This window comes from Bombina bombina, chromosome 2 (assembly GCF_027579735.1).
Source record: "Bombina bombina isolate aBomBom1 chromosome 2, aBomBom1.pri, whole genome shotgun sequence".
Taxonomy (NCBI): Eukaryota; Metazoa; Chordata; class Amphibia; order Anura; family Bombinatoridae; genus Bombina; species Bombina bombina.
In genome coordinates, this window is record NC_069500.1 from 177,035,564 (window position 1) to 177,058,795 (window position 23,232).

Here is a 23,232-nt window from a genome sequence, read left to right on the forward strand (position 1 = left end):
AGCCCTTGAAGGCCGCCTCTTCTCTCAGGGCATTTTGACCGTTTTTCACCACTAGAGGATGTTAGTTCATGTGTGTCATAAAGATAACTGTACTCACGCACGTGGAGTTCAGGTGAGCCTGCTCTGATTGGCTAAAATGGATGTCTGTCAAAAGAACTGAAATAAGGGGGCAGTTTGCAGAGGCTTAGGTACAGGGTAATCACAGAGGTAAATAGTGTATTTACATAACTGTGTTGGTTGTGCAAAACTAGGAAATGGGTAAGAAAAGGGATTATCTGTCTTTTTAAACAATAAAAATTCTGGTGTAGACTGTCCCTTTTAAAATCTTCAAATAAAATATCACTGGAGGAATGGGACATTACAGTGGAAATAGTAATAGAACTATGTGGCCATAGGGTTACAGTTTTCAAAAAAATGTGCAATGTTTAATATTAAAAAACATCTTCCTTATCAGCGCTATTTAAAATCATGTGTACTGTGGAATTTAGATAAGTGCATTCAGCAGTTTCGTTCACTGCAAAATGCAGCAGCTCGCAGCATTTGTCTCTTTTCTGCTCCAGATTTATTCTTGTGAAACTGCAGCACACTAAGATCTGGATTGTGTGTGTTGCATTTTCAGAAGCATAAATCTGGCTTAAAAAAGGGATGAATGCTGAGAGCGGCTGCTACTGAACGTATTCAGCCTTCAACAAAACGTCTCTTATTCATTTGAAATACGTGACTCACCATTTTTTAAATTAAGGTAAGCGTAAAAAAACGGATATATATATTGTCGCACACCGCACTCTTCACCAGGTGCCTATATATAACTGCAAAAAACGAGCTATATATTGTTACACACCAAATTTTTCACCAGGTCTATATATTACTGCAAGAAACAATAGATATATATATTGTTACATGCCGCACCCTTCACCAGGTGTCTATATATTACTGCAAGAAACAATAGATATATATTGTTACATGCCGCACCCTTCACCAGGTGTCTATATATTACTGCAAGAAACAATAGATATATATTGTTACACACCGCAACTTTTCACCAGGTGTCTACATATTACTGCAAGAAACAATAGATATATATTGTCACACACCACACTCTTTACCAGGTGTCTATATATCACTGCAAGAAAAATAGATATACAGTATATTGTTACACACCGCACTTTTCACCAGGTGTCTATATATTACTTTAAGAAACAATAGATACATATTGTTACATGCCGCACTCTTCACCAGGTGTCTATATATTACTGCAAGAAACCATATATATATATATACAGTATATTGTTACACACCGTACTCTTCACAGGTGTCTATATATTACTGCAAGAAAAATAGATATACAGTATATTGTTACACACCGCACTTTTCACCAGGTGTCTATATATTACTGTAAGAAACAATAGATATATATTGTCACACACCGCACTCTTTACCAGGTGTCTATATATTACTGTAAGAAACAATAGATATATATTGTCACACACCGCACTCTTTACCAGGTGTCTATATATTACTATAAGAAACAATAGATATATATTGTCACACACCGCACTCTTCACCAGGTGTCTATATATTACTGTAAGAAACAATAGATATATATTGTCACACACCGCACTCTTCACCAGGTGTCTATATATTACTGTAAGAAACAATAGATATATATTGTCACACACCACACTCTTTACCAGGTGTCTATATATTACTGCAAGAAACATAGATATACGGTATATTGTTACACACCGCACTCTTCACCAGGTGTTTATATATTACTGCAAGAAACAATAGATATATATTGTCACACACCTCACTCTTCACCAGGTGTCTATATATTACGGCAAGAAACAATAGATATATATTGTCACACACCACACTCTTTACAAGGTGTCTATATATTACTGCAAAAAACAATAGATATACAGTACTGTATATTGTTATACACCGCACTTTTCACCAGGTGTCTATATATTACTGTAAGAAACAATAGATATATATTGTCACACACCGCACTCTTCACCAGGTGTCTATATATTACTACAAGAAACAATAGATATATATTGTCACACACCGCACTCTTCACCAGGTGTCTATATATTACTGCAAGAAACAATAGATATATATTGTCACTCACCGCACTCTTCACCAGGTGTCTATATATTATTGCAAGAAACAATAGATATATATTGTTACACACCTCACTCTTCACCAGGTGTCTATATATTACTGCAAGAAACAATAGATATATATTGTCATACACCACACTCTTCACCAGGTGCTTTTTAACAAAGGATACAAAGAGAGCAAGTCAATTTTGATTATATAAGTAAATTAAAAAGCCTCTTAAAATTGCATTCTCTATCTGAATAATGAAAGTTTTTATATATACTGTTAATCAACAGCCATGTTTTACTTATACTTTTTTGATTTGTTTAGAGAGACACTCTTTTATATAGATCAAGTCTTAGTCAATGATTAATTATACTAAAATGATGTGGCTCTGTCTGCAAAAGTCTAAAATCTAATTCCTCTCAGCTGTTTATAAACTTGTGTCAGGGTGCCAGGAATCAGACTGAGACGAGAAGTGCAAAAATAATCACACCTTTATGTCAGGGTGCCAGGAATCAGACTGAGACGAGAAGTGCAAAAATAATTACACCTTTATGTCAGGATGCCAGGAATCAGACTGAAACGAGAAGTGCAAAAATAATCACACCTTTATTAATAGCAAAAAATAATAAAAAGTCCACTTTGCTGGATATGTCTGTGATAGGTTTGACCAAGGAAGAAAAGTTTTTAATAAACTTTCTATAATAATTGGCGAACCCCAAAAAACGTTGAATAGACCGAAGACCAACTGGGTGAGGCCACTGCAGGACTGCAGGTAACTTGTCAGCATCCATGGAGAACCCTGCAACGGAGATAACATAACCTAGGAAGGTTACTTGAGTCTGATGGAACTCACATTTCTCGAGTTTACAAAACAGGCCGTTCTCACGTAGTCTCTGAAGAACCAGTGTAACATCAGAACGATGAGCCTCAAGTGTTTTGTGAGTGTATGAGAATGTTGTCTAAGTACACCACAACAGACTGTTGCAACATATCTCATAGGACATCATTAATAAATTCCTGAAAAACAGCAGGAGGATTACATAGGCCAAAGGGCATTACAAGATACTCATAATGCCCGCTCCTGGTGTTAAATGCTGTTTTCCATTCGAGGCCCTCCTTAATACTAACGAGATTGTACGCTCCTCTCAAATCAAGTTTAGTAAAGACCTTGAGGTGGTCAAAGAGTTCCCTAATGAGCGGAATAGTGTAAGCATTCTTAATGGTAAGACGATTAAGACCCCCTATAATCGATGCATGGTCTTAACTCGCCACCCTTTTTCTTCACAAAGAAGAAGCCAGCCCCTGCAGGAGAGCAGGATTTTTGGATGATCCCCCGCGACAGAGCATCGGCAACATACTCCTCCATAGCACAATTCTTTGCAACAGAGGGTACACCCGACCCCGAGGAGGAATGGCTCCGGGTTGCAAGTCTATGGCACAATCGTAAGACCAGTGAGGAGGCAACGTACCGGCACGCACCTTGTCAAAAACGTCTAGGAACTCTCAGTACTCCTCTGGCAATTGAGATACCGAAGAAGTGCACAAGACTTTAACTGGTTTCCGAAGACAAGTGGAAATACATTGCGGGGACCAAGACAAAATTTCGGACCTGCGCCATTCGAGACTGGGATTGTGCTTTTGGAGCCAGGGATAACCCAGAACAACCGTAAAATGCGGAGAGTTTATCACCTGGAACTGGAGGGTTTCAAAATGTAGAGCCCCAACAGCCATGGACAACGGAGCAGTTTCGTGAGTAATGAGTGCGGGCTGAAGGGGCCTGCCATCAATGGCCTCAATAGCAAGTGGAACGGACCGAGGCAAAACAGGAATGGAGTGCTTTGATACAAAAGCACTGTCAATGAAATAGCCCGCAGCACCGGAGTCAACAAGAGCCTGAGTGACTATGGAGGAGTCAACCCAGGAAAAGACAACCGTGACCAAAGGTTTGTCATTAAGCGGTTCCGGGGATAAACCACCCAAGGTCTGCCTCCAACAGGACCTTAGGTGTGAGCATTTCCCGGCCGTGTAGGACAAAACTTCAAAAGGTGGCCCTGTCACCCACAATAGAGGCAGAGCCCCTCCCTCCTCCTAAAGGCCCTCTCCACCACGGAGAGACGCGTGAATCCCAACTGCATCGGCTCAGCAGTACTTGGTGACTCGGGACCAGGAGGCATGGGAGGAGAGGGAGGCATGGGTGGGAACGAACATGTAGGAGACAGCAGAACAGAGGAGGCTTTCGCAAGCGCTCCTTGAAAGAGGGCCTCTCTCTGAGTCTGTCAATTAGGATAAAAAAAGACACCATAGCCTCGAGATCATCTGGTAAATCTCTGGCAGCAACTTTGTCTTTAATCGCATCAGAGAGCCCATGAAAGAAGGCGGCAACAAGGGCTTCATTGTTCCAACCTACCTCTGCGGCAAGTGTACGGAACTCAATAGCATACTGAGCAACAGATCTTGTACCTTGCTGAATGGACATAAGTCGTTTAGCAGCAGAGGAGGAGCGAGCCGGAACATCAAATACCCTTCGAAAGGAGGCCACAAATTCAGGGTAATTTGAAATCACTGGTTTATTTGTCTCCCACAAGGGATTAGCCCAGGCAAGAGCTGTGTCAGAGAGTAACGAGATGAGAAATCCCATCTTAGCTCTGTCAGAGGGAAACGCCTGAGGTAACATCTCAAAGTAAATGCTCACCTGGTTCAAAAACCCTCTGCACTGAATAGGATCGCCTCCATATCGCTTTGGTAGAGGTGCAGAACCGGACATGCTCCTGGTATGAGCCCCTCCCTCCTCCTAAACGCCCTCTCCACCACGGAGAGACGCGTGAATCCCAACTGCATCGGCTCAGCAGTACCTGGTGACTCGGGACCAGGAGGCATGGGAGGAGAGGGAGGCATGGGTGGGAACGAACATGTAGGAGACAGCAGAACAGAGGAGGCTTTTCGCAAGCGCTCCTTGAAAGAGGGCCTCTCTCTGAGTCTGATGTCAATTAGGATCAAAAAAGACACCATAGCCTCGAGATCATCTGGTAAATCTCTGGCAGCAACTTTGTCTTTAATGGCATCAGAGAGCCCATGAAAGATGGCGGCAACAAGGGCTTCATTGTTCCAACCTACCTCTGCGGCAAGTGTACGGAACTCAATAGCATACTGAGCAACAGATCTTGTACCTTGCTGAATGGACATAAGTCGTTTAGCAGCAGAGGAGGAGCGAGCCGGAACATCAAATACCCTTTGAAAGGAGGCCACAAATTCAGGGTTATTTGAAATCACTGGTTTATTTGTCTCCCACAAGGGATTAGCCCAGGCAAGAGCTGTGTCAGAGAGTAACGAGATGAGAAATCCCATCTTAGCTCTGTCAGAGGGAAACGCCTGAGGTAACATCTCAAAGTAAATGCTCACCTGGTTCAAAAACCCTCTGCACTGAATAGGATCGCCTCCATATCGCTTTAGTAGAGGTGCAGAACCAGATATGCTCCTGGTAGGCATAGGTGCAGCAGCGGAAACAGGAGCAGCCATAACTTGCGGGACACTTTGGTCCAAATGTGCAGTGCGAGTCAACAGGGTTTGCAGGGCTACTGCAAATTGATCCAAGCAGTGATCCTGTACATCCATCCTGGAAATGTGGATAATTAGCACCATCAGGATTCATGGCCTTTGCGTAATGTCAGGGTGCCAGGAATCACACTTAGACGAGAAGTGCAAATATAATCACACCTTTATTAATAGCAAAAAATAATAAAAAGTCCACAAGTCAAATTACAAGCCAGGAGTCAACACCAGAGTTGGTAGTCAGACAAGCCGAGTCAGGAGCCAAAGTGAATAGTCAGACGAGCCAGAATCAGGAACAAGGAAAACAGCAGAGTCAGGAACAAGCCAGGGATCAGGAACCAGGAAGGACATCAGGCAGCCAGGTAATACACAGGAACTCACACAAACATGTCTGAGACAACGCAAAGCATACTGAACAGAGGCCCTTTAAATAATAAGTGTTGACATCACAATTCTGAGACTGCATCCTGTCTTACATGGATGATGCACACCAGTCTGGCCATAAAAGGAAGTGCAGGAATTGAGCAGCATCCCCCACAATGCACCATAGTCAGGAAGAGAGGTGAGTAAAATGGCTGCCAGCAGCACATGGCAAATAAACAGGGAAAAAACCCTGACAACTTGGAAGAAAACAAATTTTTTATTAATTTTATTAATAGTGAACTGTAATTGTTATATTACTCTCTCGTGACACTATCAGTGGTCTAGCCAAAATGCTATTAGCGTTAAAATCATATTTTAAATTAATTTCAAGGGTTAGTAAAAAAAAAAATTTCCACTGAACCATTGCAGTAGATATAGTGTGTATATATGAATGTGGATGTTTAAAGGGCCATTACATACAGTCAACAAGTGCATAATAAAAAGACAATGCGATAGCACTTACTTGAATTTCTAATGAGTACTAGATTTTTTTTTCTGACAAGTTAAAATTTCCTTCCATTTTCTCCTCCCCCTGTATCACATGACAGCCATTAGTCAATCAGAAATGCAAATACATATATATTGTGAACTCTTACACATGCTCAGCAGGAGCTGGTGCCTCAGAACGTGTGCATAAAAAAGATTGGGCACTTTTTGATAATGGAAGTAACTTGGAAATATTTTTAAAATTGTTTGCTCTACTGGAATCATGAAAGTTTAATTTTAAGTTTAGTATCCCTTGCATTAGAAATAGACATTTAACAACTGTGTGAGTGCATCGGATAACAAATCAGAATTGTGGCCCGTAACCTCAAGGTATTTTTTACACTGTAGTATCAGAAGACAGTATCTGCCCTCCCCATACAGGCAGAGCACAATCCTGCTTCTGTCCTATAGCTCTTTTATTGCTGAATGAGGAATTATACTGCAACTCTCTCCTCTCTGGTCTCCCCACCTGCCGCCTAGCTCCTTTACAATCCATAATTAATGCCTCTGCCCGGCTCATCTTCCTTACACGTCGCTCTTCATCTGCTGCACCTCTCTGCCAATACCTTCACTGGATTCCTCTTGCCCCTAGGATCAAACAAAAAATTCTCACTCTGACATACAAAGCCCTCAACTGCACTGCTCCCCCCTATATCTCAGACCTTGTCTCCATATACTCTCCCTCCCGTCCCCTTCACTCTGCTCACAACCTCCTACTCTCCTCCTCTCTTGTTACCTCCTCACATTCCAGTTTACAGGACTTCTCCAGACTGGCTCCCATCTTGTGGAACTCTCTGCCTCGCTCCACAAGACTCTCCCCTAGTTTTGAAAGCTTCAAGCGCTCCCTAAAGACTCTAATGTTCAGGGATGCATACAACCTACACTAACCTTTCTTTATACCAGTTCCTCTCCTCCATTACTTTCCCCTTGAACCCCCTTAGCATGTAAGCCTAAGAGTCCAGCTGTTTGCAGATCACCTTCATAAGAGCTGACTGCAACAGTGCAGGGCCCTCTACCCATTTTATCCCTATAAATGTTACCTTGTATATCGCCTATGTTTATAGTGCTGCGGAATCTGTTGGTGCTCTACAAATAAATAATAATAATAATGTGCTGTCACACATCTTGAACTATCATACCAAAGTAAACCATAGCTTGTTGTCACGAAAACCTCAGGATTTAGCCAAGAAGGGGTTAATTCTGTGTAGCTTGAACTCAAAACAGTTATTTGTTTTTCAAGAAGAATTGTGACTTGTATTTTCTTTGAAGTTCCAGGAGCCTCCTAAATAGCTCCACCAACTGTTATTGTGTATGCATTGAGTCATAAAGCCACTCAAGCTCTTAGTTTCAGAAAATACACAGGAAAGGGTTTATGGCTTAGGCTGTCAATAGAATGCATGATGCAAAACAGGGCCTCCATCACAAAATCTGACCAGGTCACTGAAAGGACATTGGTATAATATGTACATATGTGTGTTAAAACTGTTATAACCTTAAATCAAGGTAAATATGACAACCTATGGCATATTTGATATCAAACCGATTCTCCCAATGAAACTAAGAGGTTCTCGATATGTAAATATAGAAATAGTTACCTAGCAGAAATTATAATGGATTGTATAATTTCAGGCAAGAACTTAGTCTATTGAAGGGCATAAAGACAGGGGGGTTTCTTAGCCCACCCAGGAGGGTGTGGTCAGGCAACCTAATCTCTGGAAAATGGTATAAGAATCTTATGTTTTTAACAATAAGGTGTTCATTCTACATGGAAGGCTGCTTGCTACAGCGTGAGTGACAACTTTTCTTCTTGCCCATCTCCCTGGGGGCAGACTCAAAAGCTAGTGAAGTATTAGGTCTGTTATTTTTCTCATATTTTATTTTAAAACACTGTTTGCTAATGTGTCATGTTATTTGTACCAACTTTTATTAATAATGCATTGTGCATAATATTTTTGGCATAATAAATCATTCTTTTATTAAGTTTGGCCTTTGTCTAATAATTGAACCACGTTACTGAAAGAGACTGGAATATTAGAACTGTATAATTTAGGTTATTTTCTGCTAACTTGTATTTAGAGGGTTAATGTGTAAAGTCTGGGTTTTTTCTTAGGATTTTCCCTTTAATAAATTTTAAGTGGTGGCAGTATCGGAGCTATAGGATTGTTGGTTTAGTGTGGGTGGCATTAAAAGGGAGTTTAGGGCATTTCTCTTACGTCTAGTACAGACTAGGGAGTGTGGTTAACCCTTGCACCCACTAAACTGAATCACAAGCTTGCCTGGTGTGGCTAGATTGTGACCTATTGGTGACAGAAAAAGGGGGCTGATAACCCTTTCTGTACCAAATAAGTGACTGGCGCAGGGTTGGATAACCTTGGTTCGTCACAAGTTGGTGGGCAGTGGTGTAGATAATTTTTTTTATTATTAGATTTTAGTGTGTGTGGATTTGCTAGTGTGAAAATCCCGGTACTAAAAGAAATTGTTTCTTACAATTTCCAAAGGCTAAAACTCAGTGCATTATATAGTCACACATTGCAAACAGTCCCCTTCCCTATTCTCTGTTTTTCTTTTCTATTTTATTTTTGCTATGCAATCATACGACCAGCAATCTAAAGAGACTCTGGTACTCTTATGCCAGGAGCGTGATATTCCAACACGTTCAAAGAACAAAGATTTACTAATACAAGCTCTTGTGGAATATGATAACAGCCAAATCACGCCAGTTGAGGTCTCAGGAGAGATGTCTGCAGCTGGGGGCAGCGATTCATCAGGATCTGGGGATCCCTTGGACTGTTTGCACACTGTTCTTAAACATATGGGCTGAGTGGATGCAAGTTTGCGTATGGAACTGATTACAAAGTTTTATGAAAGACAGGCTGCTGAACGACAGGCTGCTGTGGCTGAGAGACAGGCGTCTCTGGCAGCTGAAAGACAGGCTGCTGAACGACAGGCGGAGAGAGAGTATCAGCTACAGCTTGCACGGTTGGAGAGAGGGACGGTCTCCCCTGTTGTTAGTGAACCTAGAGACCCACCTGCTCCCAGAGTGCGTGCAGAGAATTTTCCCACCCTGGAGAAAGATGGAGATGTGGATGTATTCCTGCGTAGCTTTGAGAAAGTTTGCAGACAGTTCCAGTTGCCAAGGAAGCAGTGGGCCAAGTACCTTACCCCTGGCCTGAAAGGTCCTGCACTGGAGGCGTTTGCTGAACTACCCCCAGAGTTTGATCAGGACTATGATTCCATTAAAGCTTCACTGCAGAGGAGATATAATCTTACTCCTGAGGTGTACAGAAAGAAATTCCGTTCTCTGCAGAAAGGTTTGTCAGAGAGCTATACTGCAGCTGTTGAGAACTTGATGACAGACTTTAAACAGTGGGTCAGAGGATTAAAAGTTGCCACTATGGAGGAGCTGGAAGATTTGATTGTGAAGGAGCAATTTATGCAGCTGTGCCTAGCCGAAGTTCAAGAATGGGTTTTGGATCGGAAGCCCATAACGGCATTGGAAGCTGGCGAGCTGGCTGATTTTTACACAGCCAACAGGTCACCAGGGAATGGGAGGAAATCCTTTTCTAAGGGGGGATCTACCTGGAAGGGAGCTGCTGCACGACCCCCCTTCACAAAACCTGCTGTGCCTTTATCTAGTGTGTCTGCTCCCTCTGGGAAAGGAGGGGCGGGTGCTGCACCTGGGCAGGGAGATACCCGCAAGTGTTTTGCTTGTCAAAAAATGGGTCACATCAGCACTAACTGCCCAGAGAGGAAGAAACCTTCTGCATCAGCAGGAGGAGGCCGCTCCTCAGGATTATCATCTTCGGTTTTGTTTGTAACCCGGCCAGAGGAAAGTACCAATGAGAACCTACAACCTGTGACTGTTGGAGATAAGGTAACATTAGGGCTCAGAGACACGGGTGCAGAAGTGACTATTGTGCGTCCAGAGCTAGTGAGCTCGGAGGACATTATCCCTGGAAAGACTCTAGCAGTAAAAGGGATTGGGAGAGTACAACCTGCAGTGCCTATGGCACGAGTATATCTAGATTGGGGAGCAGGAAGAGAGTTAAGAGATGTGGGAGTGTCAGATAATATTCCTACAAATGTATTGCTTGGTACTGATTTGGGTAGATTATTGTCACAGTATATACCTGATCATGATACCTGTGACCTAGGTAAACAAGATAAGGGTCCTAATGTACAAGAGACCATGTGTAACTATGCTCAGATATGTGCTGAAGGGGAGGGGGGGGCAGGGTGTGTGTGTGACACAGCCTTTACCTGAACCAGACATGTCTGTAGGGCCCTGTGAAAATATGGGAGGATGCGCGGACAGAGAGAGAGAGAGAGAGCTGAATGAGAATGACAGTCTGTTGGTGTGTGAACCAATCATCCCTAAGTACCAAAAGTGTGTAGAAGTAGTGCCAGAGTGGGAGGGCCCCTCTGTATCAGTGGTGACCCTACAGCAGTCTGCCCAGATTATGGAGCAGGGGGTGCTTCAGCCTGAGGACCCAGGGGAGAACACTGATAAGGAAGGTGGGGGGCCTCAAACAGCACAGTCACTAATAATTGGTCAGAGTCAGGATTTTCAGCAGGCCCAGGGGACCGATCCCACACTAGAGAAGATCAGGGACCTAGCTAGGCAGCTGCCTGCTGACTCTGATAAAGAGAGAGTGTACTGGGATAAAGGGAGGTTGTACCGGGAGTCCATTCCAGTGGAGGAACAGGATCCCTGGCTAGCTGAGAGACAGTTAGTGGTACCTAAACGGTTTAGAGCGCAACTGTTGGGAGTGGCCCATGAAATTCCTATGGCAGGACATCTAGGGGTACAGAGAACCAAAGCCCGGTTGTCCCATCACTTTTATTGGCCGGGGATGGGTACTGATGTTGCTAATTATTGTCGCTCCTTTCCTGTATGTCAGAAAGTGGGTAAACCTGGAGAGGTGGGACGTGGCCCTTTAATTCCCCTTCCTATAGTGACTGAGCCCTTTGAGAGGGTGGCTGTGGATATAGAAGGGCCCCTAGCTATCCCAAGCAGTTCAGGGAAAAGATTCATTCTGACGGTAATGGATTATGCGACCCGCTACCCAGAGGCAGTGGCCCTGTCATCTATCAGGGCTGATAAAGTGGCTGATGCTTTATTGGGTATCTTTGCAAGGGTAGGTTTCCCTAAGGAAATGCTAACTGATCAGTGCACGCAATTTATGTCTGGCCTGATGCAGAGTCTATTTAAAAAGGTGCAGGTAGAACACCTAGTGACTAGCCCATACCACCCCCAGACCAATGGCTTGTGTGAAAGGTTTAATGGAACCCTGAAGCAGTTGCTCAAAACCTTTGTGGAGTCACAGGGAAAGGACTGGGAGCATTACCTGCCGCACCTCCTATTTGCTTATAGAGAGGTGCCCCAGGAATCCACTGGTTTCTCCCCCTTTGAACTCCTATATGGATGCAGAGTGCGTGGCCCCCTTGATCTGATCAGGGAGGGGTGGGAAGGCAAATTGGGTGCTCAAGAGACCTCGGTAGTAGACTATGTAATAAGGTTCAGGGACAGAATGCATAGCCTAGTGGGGGAGGTACAGGAAAACCTAAAGGCTGCCCAGTCTAAGCAGAAGCAGTGGTATGACCGGAATGCCAGAGAGAGAGTGTATGATGTGGGACAGAAAGTGCTTGTTTTAATACCCATGAGACAGAACAAACTACAGGCTGCCTGGGAGGGTCCATTTACTATCCTAAAGAGGATGAATGATGTGAACTATGTGGTGTCTCTGGTTGAGGAGGGTAAAAGGCAAAAAATCTATCATATAAATATGATAAAAGCCTATTATGACAGATAACTCACCGTGTTAACTGTGTGTAGATTGTCTGGAGAAGAGCATGAGACTGACCCTCTTGTTGATTTACTGGCCCCCACCAGGAAAAACAACACCCTAGAAGCTGCCCAGATTAGAGCCCACTTAACTGGGGATCAGCGTCATCAGCTTTCTGAGGTGCTTAGGCCTTACTATAGCGTGTTCACAGGGAAGCCTGGCAGGACACCCTTAGTCACACATCATGTAGATACTGGGAATCACCATCCCCTCAGACAAACAGCGTACAGGGTATCCTTGCAGGTCAGTGCTGACATAAAAAGGGAGATAGAGGAGATGCTAGAGCTGGGAGTGATTTGCAAGTCCCACAGCCCCTGGGCCTCCCCAGTAGTACTAGTCCCCAAAAAGGACAAAACCACTAGGTTCTGTGTAGATTACAGAAAGCTTAACTTAGTGACTGAATTTGATGCCTATCCTATGCCTCGCATAGATGAACTACTGGACAGGCTAGCAGGGGCCAAGTTTCTTAGCATCATGGATCTCAGCAGGGGATACTGGCAGATCCCTATGACCCCAGAAGCACAAGAGAGGTCTGCCTTTATCACTCCTTTTGGGCTATATGAATTCCAAGTGATGCCCTTTGGGATGAAAAATGCCCCTGCCACATTCCAGCGGCTAGTTAACCATTTATTGGAGGGGCTAGAGGGGCAAGCTGTTGCATACTTGGATGATATTGCAGTGTTCAGTGATACCTGGGAGGAACACCTCACACATTTAGCCAGTGTATTGGACCAAATAGCCACTGCTGGGCTATCTATAAAACCAGATAAGTGTCAGCTGGGCATGGGGGAGGTCCAGTACTTGGGTCACCTGGTGGGAGGAGGGGTACTGTGCCCCGAGCCAAGAAAAACTGAAGCCATAATGGCCTGGCCCACTTTTAAGACAAAGAAACAGGTTATGTCCTTCCTGGGTACCGCAGGGTACTATAGAAAGTTTGTGCCACACTATAGTACCATAGCCAAACCCCTAACAGACCTTCCAAAAAAAGCCTACCTCTAACAGTCAAATGGACCCATGAGTGTGACAGGCCTTTTAATTTATTGAAAATTGCCCTTATGGACTCCCCTGTACTACAGGCCCCTGATTTCCACAGGAGATTCGTAGTGCAAACGGATGCTTCTAACTATGGGCTAGGGGCTGTGCTGAGTCAGGTGGATAAGAAAGGTGAGGAGCACCCCATTGTGTACCTAAACAGGAAATTACTTCCACGAGAAGTGGCATATGCCACTGTGGAAAAAGAGTGCCTTGCTATAGTTTGGGCCTTGCAAAAGCTACAGCCTTATCTGTATGGACGCCAGTTTACCGTGATAACTGACCACAACCCATTACACTGGTTACATAGGGTAGCTGGCTCAAATGGTAAACTCCTCAGGTGGAGCCTAGCTCTACAACAACATGAGTTTACCATACAACATAAAAAGGGCAGTATGCATGGTAACGCTGATGGTCTTTCATGCCAGGAGGAGTGTCCTCTTTGATACACATCGGGAGTGGCTTGTAGCCACCCCCTTTTGCGTCTCTTATTGGGGGAGGTGTCACGAAAACTCAGGATTTAGCTAAGAAGGGGTTAATTCTGTGTAGCTTGAACTCAAAACAGTTATTTGTTTTTCAAGAAGAATTGTGACTTGTATTTTGTTTGAAGTGCCAGGAGCCTCCTAAATAGCTCCACCAACTGTTATTGTGTATGCATTGAGTCATAAAGCCACTCAAGCTCTTAGTTTCAGAAAATACACAGGAAAGGGTTTATGGCTTAGGCTGTCAATAGAATGCATGATGCAAAACAGGGCCTCCATCACAAAAACTGACCAGATTACTGAAAGGACATTGGTATATTATGTACATATGTGTGTTAAAACTGTTATAACCTTAAATGAAGGTAAATATGACAACCTATGGCATATTTGATATCAAACCGATTCTCCCAATGAAACTAAGAGGTTCTCGATATGTAAATATAGAAATAGTTACCTAGCAGAAATTATAATGGATTGTATAATTTCAGGCAAGAACTTAGTCTATTGAAGGGCATAAAGACAGGGGGGTTTCTTAGCCCACCCAGGAGGGTGTGGTCAGGCAACCTAATCTCTGGAAAATGGTATAAGAATCTTATGTTTTTAACAATAAGGTGTTCATTCTACATGGGATTCTGCTTGCTACAGCGTGAGTGACAACTTTTCTTCTTGGCCATCTCCCTGGGGGCAGACTCATAAGCTAGTGAAGTATTAGGTCTGTTATTTCTTTCATGTAATTAGCAAGAGTCCATGAGCTAGTGACGTATGGGATATACATTCCTACCAGGAGGGGCAAAGTTTCCCAAACCTCAAAATGCCTATAAATACACCCCTCACCACACCCACAAATCAGTTTTTACAAACTTTGCCTCCTATGGAGGTGGTGAAGTAAGTTTGTGCTAGATTCTACGTTGATATGCGCTCCGCAGCAGGTTGGAGCCCGGTTTTCCTCTCAGCGTGCAGTGAATGTCAGAGGGATGTGAGGAGAGTATTGCCTATTTGAATTCAAGGTTTCATAGGTTCTCTGTTATCGGTCGTAGAGATTCATCTCTTACCTCCCTTTTCAGATCGACGATATACTCTTATATATACCATTACCTCTACTGATTTTCGTTTCAGTACTGGTTTGGCTTTCTACAACTTGTAGATGAGTGTCCTGGGGTAAGTAAGTCTTATTTTCTGTGACACTCTAAGCTATGGTTGGGCACTTTTTTATAAAGTTCTAAATATATGTATTCAAACATTTATTTGCCTTGACTCAGGATGTTCAATGTTCCTTATTTCAGACAGTCAGTTTCATATTTGGGATAATGCATATGAATAAATCAATTTTTTCTTACCTTAAAATTTGACTTTTTTTCCCTGTGGGCTGTTAGGCTCGCGGGGGCTGAAAATGCTTCATTTTATTGCGTCATTCTTGGCGCGGACTTTTTTGGCACAAAAAAAATTTCTGTTTCCGCCGTCATACGTGTCGCCGGAAGTTGCGTCATTTTTGACGTTTTTTGGCGCCAAAGGTGTCGGCGTTCCGGATGTGGCGTCATTTTTGGCGCCAAAAGCATTTAGGCGCCAAATAATGTGGGCGTCTTTTTTGGCGCTAAAAAAATATGGGCGTCACTATTGTCTCCACATTATTTAAGTCTCATTATTTATTGCTTCTGGTTGCTAAAAGCTTGTTCACTGGCATTTTTTCCCATTCCTGAAACTGTCATTTAAGGAATTTGATAAATTTTGCTTTATATGTTGTTTTTTCTATTACATATTGCAAGATGTCCCACGTTAACACTGAGTCAGAAGATACTTCTGGAAAATCGCTGCCTGGTGCTGGATCTACCAAAGCTAAGTGTATCTGCTGTAAACTTGTGGTATCTGTTCCTCCAGCTGTTGTTTGTACTGATTGTCATGACAAACTTGTTAATGCAGATAATATTTCCTTTAGTACTGTTACATTACCTGTTGCTGTTCCGTCAACATCTAATGCTCAGAGTGTTCCTGATAACATAAGAGATTTTGTTTCTAAATCCATTAAGAAGGCTATGTCTGTAATTCCTCCTTCTAGTAAACGTAAAAAGTCTTTTAAAACTTCTAATTTTTCAGATGAATTTTTAAATGAACATCATCATTCTGATTCTGATAATGGTTCTTCTGGTTCAGAGGATTCTGTCTCAGAGGTTGATGCTGATAAATCTTCATATTTATTTAAAATGGAATTTATTCGTTCTTTACTTAAAGAAGTCCTAATTGCATTAGAAATGGAGGATTCTACTCCTCTTGATACTAAATCTAAACGTTTAGATAAGGTTTTTAAATCTCCTGTAGTTATTCCAGAAGTTTTTCCTGTCCCTGATGCTATTTCTGAAGTAATTTCCAGGGAATGGAATAATTTGGGTAATTCATTTACTCCTTCTAAACGTTTTAAACAATTATATCCTGTGCCATCTGAAAGATTAGAGTTTTGGGACAAAATCCCTAAGGTTGATGGGGCTGTCTCTACTCTTGCTAAGCGTACTACTATTCCTACGGCAGATGGTACTTCCTTTAAGGATCCTTTAGATAGGAAAATTGAATCCTTTCTAAGAAAAGCTTACTTGTGTTCAGGTAATCTTCTTAGACCTCCTATATCTTTAGCGTATGTTGCTGCAGCTTCAACGTTTTGGTTAGAAGCTTTAGCGCAACAAGTAACAGATCATAATTCTCATAGCATTATTAATCTTCTTCAACATGCTAATAATTTTATTTGTGATGCCATCTTTGATATCATTAGAGTTGATGTCAGGTATATGTCTCTAACTATTTTAGCTAGAAGAGCTTTATGGCTTAAAACTTGGAATGCTGATATGTCTTCTAAGTCTACTCTGCTTTCCCTTTCTTTCCAGGGTAACAAATTATTTGGTTCTCAGATGGATTCTATTATCTCAACTGTTACTGGAGGGAAAGGAACTTTTTTACCACAGGATAAAAAATCTAAAGGTAAATTTAGGTCTAATAATCGTTTTCGTTCCTTTCGTCACAACAAGGAACAAAAGCCTGATCCTTCATCCTCAGGAGCGGTATCAGTTTGGAAACCATCTCCAGTCTGGAATAAATCCAAGCTTTTAGAAAACCAAAGCCAGCTCCTAAGTCCACATGAAGGTGCGGCCCTCATTCCAGCTCAGCTGGTAGGGGGCAGATTACGTTTTTTCAAAGAAATTTGGATCAATTCCGTTCACAATCTTTGGATTCAGAACATTGTTTCAGAAGGCTACAGAATTGGCTTCAAGATGAGGCCTCCTGCAAAGAGATTTTTTCTTTCCCGTGTCCCAGTAAACCCAGCGAAGGCTCAAGCATTTCTGAATTGTGTTTCAGATCTAGAGTTGGCTGGAGTAATTATGCCAGTTCCAGTTCTGGAACAGGGGCTGGGGTTTTATTCAAATCTCTTCATTGTACCAAAGAAGGAGAATTCCTTCAGACCAGTTCTGGATCTAAAAATATTGAATCGTTATGTAAGGATACCAACATTCAAAATGGTAACTGTAAGGACTATCCTGCCTTTTGTTCAGCAAGGGCATTATATGTCCACAATAGATTTACAGGATGCATATCTGCATATTCCGATTCATCCAGATCACTATCAGTTTCTGAGATTCTCTTTCCTAGACAAGCATTACCAGTTTGTGGCTCTACCGTTTGGCCTAGCAACAGCTCCAAGAATTTTTACAAAGGTTCTCGGTGCCCTTCTGTCTGTAATCAGAGAACAGGGTATTGTGGTATTTCCTTATTTGGACGATATCTTGGTACTTGCTCAGTCTTCACATTTAGCAGAATCTCATACAAACCGACTTGTGTTGTTTCTTCAAGATCATGGTTGGAGGATCAATTTACCAAAAAGTTCATTGATTTCTCAGACAAGGGTAACCTTTTTAGGTTTCCAGATAGATTCAGTGTCCATGACTCTGTCTTTGACAGACAAGAGACGTCTAAAATTGATATCAGCTTGTGGAAACCTTCAGTCACAATCATTCCCTTCGGTAGCCTTATGCATGGAAATTCTAGGTCTTATGACTGCTGCATCGGACGCGATCCCCTTTGCTCGTTTTCACATGCGACCTCTTCAGCTCTGTATGCTGAACCAGTGGTGCAGGGATTACACAAAGATATCTCAATTAATATCTTTAAAACCGATTGTACGACACTCTCTGACGTGGTGGACAGATCACCATCGTTTAGTTCAGGGGGCTTCTTTTGTTCTTCCGACCTGGACTGTAATTTCAACAGATGCAAGTCTTACAGGTTGGGGAGCTGTGTGGGGGTCTCTGACAGCACAAGGGGTTTGGGAATCTCAGGAGGTGAGATTACCGATCAATATTTTCAGAGCTCTTCAGTCATGGCCTCTTCTAAAGAGAGAATCGTTCATTTGTTTTCAGACAGACAATGTCACAACTGTGGCATACATCAATCATCAAGGAGGGACTCACAGTCCTCTGGCTATGAAAGAAGTATCTCAAATTCTGGTATGGGCGGAATCCAGCTCCTGTCTAGTTTCTGCGGTTCATATCCCAGGTATAGACAATTGGGAAGCGGATTATCTCAGTCGCCAAACGTTACATCCGGGCGAATGGTCTCTTCACCCAGAGGTATTTCTTCAGATTGTTCAAATGTGGGGACTTCCAGAAATAGATCTGATGGCCTCTCATCTAAACAAGAAACTTCCCAGGTATCTGTCCAGATCCAGGGATCCTCAAGCGGAAGCAGTGGATGCATTGTCACTTCCTTGGAAGTATCATCCTGCCTATATCTTTCCGCCTCTAGTTCTTCTTCCAAGAGTAATCTCCAAGATTCTGAAGGAATGCTCGTTTGTTCTGCTGGTAGCTCCAGCATGGCCTCACAGGTTTTGGTATGCGGATCTTGTCCGGATGGCCTCTTGCCAACCGTGGACTCTTCCGTTAAGACCAGACCTTCTGTCACAAGGTCCTTTTTTCCATCATGATCTCAAATCCTTAAATTTAAAGGTGTGGAGATTGAACGCTTGATTCTTAGTCAAAGAGGTTTCTCTGACTCTGTGATTAATACTATGTTACAGTTTCGTAAATCCGTATCTAGGGAGATATATTATAGAGTCTGGAAGACTTATATTTCTTGGTGTCTCTCATCATTTTTCCTGGCATTCTTTTAGAATTCCGAGAATTTTACAGTTTCTTCAGGATGGTTTGGATAAAGGTTTGTCTGCAAGTTCCTTGAAAGGACAAATCTCTGCTCTTTCTGTTCTTTTTCACAGAAAGATTGCTAATCTTCCTGATATTCATTGTTTTGTACAAGCTTTGGTTCGTATAAAACCTGTCATTAAGTCAATTTCTCCTCCTTGGAGTTTGAATTTGGTTCTGGGGGCTCTTCAAGCTCCTCCTTTTGAACCCATGCAATCATTGGACATTAAATTACTTCCTTGGAAGGTTTTTTGTTCCTTTTGGCCATCTCTTCTGCCAGAAGAGTTTCTGAATTATCTGCTCTTTCTTGTGAGTCTCCTTTTCTGATTTTTCACCAGGATAAGGCGGTGTTGAGAACTTCTTTTAAATTTTTACCTAAGGTTGTGAATTCTAACAACATTAGTAGAGAAATTGTGGTTCCTTCATTATCTCCTTATCCTAAGAATTCTAAGGAGAAATCATTGCATTCTTTGGATGTAGTTAGAGCTTTGAAATATTATGTTGAAGCTACTAAGAATTTCAGAAAGACTTCTAGTCTATTTGTTACCTTTTCCGGTTCTAGGAAAGGTCAGAAGGCCTCTGCCATTTCTTTGGCATCTTGGTTGAAATCTTTAATTCATCATGCTTATGTCGAGTCGGGTAAAACTCCGCCTCAAAGGATTACAGCTCATTCTACTAGGTCAGTTTCTACTTCCTGGGCGTTTAGGAATGAAGCTTCGGTTGATCAGATTTGCAAAGCAGCAACTTGATCTTCTTTGCATACGTTTACTAAATTCTACCATTTTGATGCGTTTTCTTCTTCTGAAGCTGTTTTTGGTAGAAAAGTACTTCAGGCAGCTGTTTCAGTTTGAATCTTCTGCTTATATTTTCAGTTTTTTTCTTTATAAGATTTAAACTTTATTTTTGGGTGTGGATTTTTTTCAGCGGAATTGGCTGTCTTTATTTTATCCCTCCCTCTCTAGTGACTCTTGCGTGGAAGATCCACATCTTGGGTAGTCATTATCCCATACGTCACTAGCTCATGGACTCTTGCTAATTACATGAAAGAAAACATAATTTATGTAAGAACTTACCTGATAAATTCATTTCTTTCATATTAGCAAGAGTCCATGAGGCCCACCCTTTTTTGTGGTGGTTATGATTTTTTTGTATAAAGCACAATTATTCCAATTCCTTATATTTATGCTTCGCTCTTTTTTCTTATCACCCCACTTCTTGGCTATTCGTTAAACTGATTTGTGGATGTGGTGAGGGGTGTATTTATAGGCATTTTGAGGTTTGGGAAACTTTTCCCCTCCTGGTAGGAATGTATATCCCATACGTCACTAGCTCATGGACTCTTGCTAATATGAAAGAAATGAATTTATCAGGTAAGTTCTTACATAAATTATGTTTTTTCTCCTATTTTATTTTAAAACACTGTTTGCTAATGTGTCATGTTATTTGTACCAACTTTTATTAATAATGCATTGTGCATAATATTTTTGGCATAATAAATCATTCTTTTATTAAGTTTGGCCTTTGTCTAATAATTGAACCACGTTACTGAAAGAGACTGGAATATTAGAACTGTATAATTTAGGTTATTTTCTGCTAAATTGTATTTAGAGGGTTAATGTGTAAAGTCTGGGTTTTTTCTTAGGATTTTCCCTTTAATAAATTTTAGGTTGTGGCAGTATTGGAGCTATAGGATTGTTGGTTTAGTGTGGGTGGCATTAAAAGGTAGTTTAGGGCATTTCTCTTACGTCTAGTACAGACTAGGGAGTGTGGTTAACCCTTGCACCCACTAAACTGAATTACAAGCTTGCCTGGTGTGGCTAGATTGTGACCTATTGGTGACAGAAAAAGGGGGCTGATAACCCTTTCTGTACCAAATAAGTGACTGGCGCAGGGTTGGATAACCTTGGTTCGTCACACTTGTGATATATTATTCATTTCAAGATGCTGTTTTGATGGTACTGTGGCGGGAGCTTGCTCTGCTTTCTCTCTATGGGGCAGGCAGAAAGACTTCTGATTGGTTGTACTACCTGCTGGCCCTGCAGTGAAAAAATAGCAAGAGGCTATGGGGAGCGGTTGTTATGTTATCACACTCCCAGAGATAAGATAAATGTACATTTCTAATGAAGTATTAACATCCATGTTCACATGCGCAAACTATATACTGCAATATGAAGAATACAAGTATAATGTTTTCTAAGCATGTTGGTTCATGCATTAAGTATTTTAGTTCTGAAAACGGAAAGCAACAAGAGGCAAAAAGCTTATGGTAGAAAAATGTTATGCTTCCAATGGGGAGGGAATGGCTTCATAAAGTGAGCCCTATATGGCAGTATTGTTTTTTTACAATGTACTGATGTTATTCATATTGGCTTCAATGTTCCTTTAACATTTCAGAGTGTGTATTATAAAATTATAAGTTTATAGCAGGGCCCAAATCCTAAGCTACTAGCCAGGGCAAAATGTCACTCACCACTTCTGATCCCACCCAATACACACGGCCACAGCCACTACTCCACCTCTCTTTGCACTTTATTGTGCACTGTGCAGTCATTTTTAATCTTGTTGTTATTTTATATCATAACAAATTTAAATCATTTTCTTTACCCTCTTTCGCCTTTCATATCTCTTCTCTATTTCTTTTTTCTCTCTACTCTCTCTTAACTCTTTCTTCTCCACTTTCACTTTTCCTCTCCAATCCCTCTCCCTGACCCTGTTTACCCTCTTAGAAGTAACAGTCTAAGCACTAATGGGGTCCCTACAGCCCTAGAGGAATAACATATCCTTGCCCTTTCATGGATATGTAATATCCCTTTAGATATTTTTAGCACAAAGCCCAAAATGTGTGCGAGTGCTGCAGTAGGACTGCACATTTTGTAAAAACAATGTGCTAACTTTGATACTTAACACCCCACAGTGAGTGAATGTTGATTTAACTTCACTCACTAACTTTCACTCCCCACAGTTAAATTTCCACTCGCCTATGGCTAGTGGTTGAGTGGAAATTTTGAGCCCTGGTCTATTATGAAGATATATGCAGTAAGAACTTGATTAAAGGGACAGTCAAGTCCAAAAAAAACTTTCATGTTTCAAATAGGGCATGCAATTTTAAACAACTTTCCAATTTACTTTTATCACCAATTTTGCTTTGTTCTTTTGGTAATGAAAGCTAGACCTAGAAAGGCTCATATGATAATTTCTAAGCCCTTGAAGGCCGCCTCTAATCACATGCTTTTGCATTTGCTTTTCACAGTGGGGGGGAGCTAGTTCAGGTAATCCCTATAGATAACATTGTGAGCACGCCCGTGGATTGTGGCAGACACTGCACTAATTGGATAAAATGAAAGTCAAAAGATAATAAATAAAATGTCATGTGATCAGGGGGCTGTCAGAAGATGCTTAGATGCAAGTTAATTACAGAGGTAAAAAGTATATTATTATAACTGTGTTGGTTATGCAAAACTGGGGAATGGGTAATAAAGGAATTATCTATCTTTTAAAACAACAAAAATTCTGGTGTTGACTGTCCCTTTAATGTTTGAAAATACCATCCTTGGATATTAAAGGGAATGCTTAAAACATTTGTGTACTGTTGAGCATTTGATTGTGTTTTCAGTTTACTAATAAATTTGTTTGAACAAACTTTAACCCCCTGATCTCGTGTCTTTCAGGTACCATTCTACCTTGATATCTGTGAACACATCCAGGCCGGGGAAGCTTGTAACAAGCTGATGGGGTACTCTGCTGTGTATCGAGTCTGTTTCGGGATGGCTTGCTTTTTCTTTATCTTATTTTTATTAACCATAAAAGTTAATAACAGCAGGAGTTGCCGGGCCTACATCCACAATGGGTATGTGACGTGCTTTTACATTCTCCCCCCCCACAAACACTGTGAAAAGGTTACACACTGAATATTTTAGTTTTTTGGGAAATATAGCTAACAGGTTGCTGACTTCAGCACTTACTTTGAATTTATATCTGAGGAAAAAATTAAGTTATGCAGTTGTTTTTGTTACAATTTCAATATCTAGCAGTACTGTTTTATTTATATATATATATATATATATATATATATATATATATATATATATATATATATATATATATATATATAAACATAGGAGAGCACTC

At 41.5% G+C, this 23,232-nt stretch overlaps 1 protein-coding gene across 1 annotated transcript in view; it reads left to right on the plus strand.

Moving 5' to 3' along the window:
* The window catches only part of SERINC5 (serine incorporator 5), a 308,689-nt gene that overhangs the window by 154,881 nt on the left and 130,576 nt on the right, over window positions 1-23,232 (plus strand). The window contains exon 3 of the mRNA XM_053701356.1: window positions 22,773-22,951. Coding sequence (XP_053557331.1) covers window positions 22,773-22,951 — 179 coding nt within the window. The remainder of the gene's footprint in view (window positions 1-22,772; window positions 22,952-23,232) is intronic.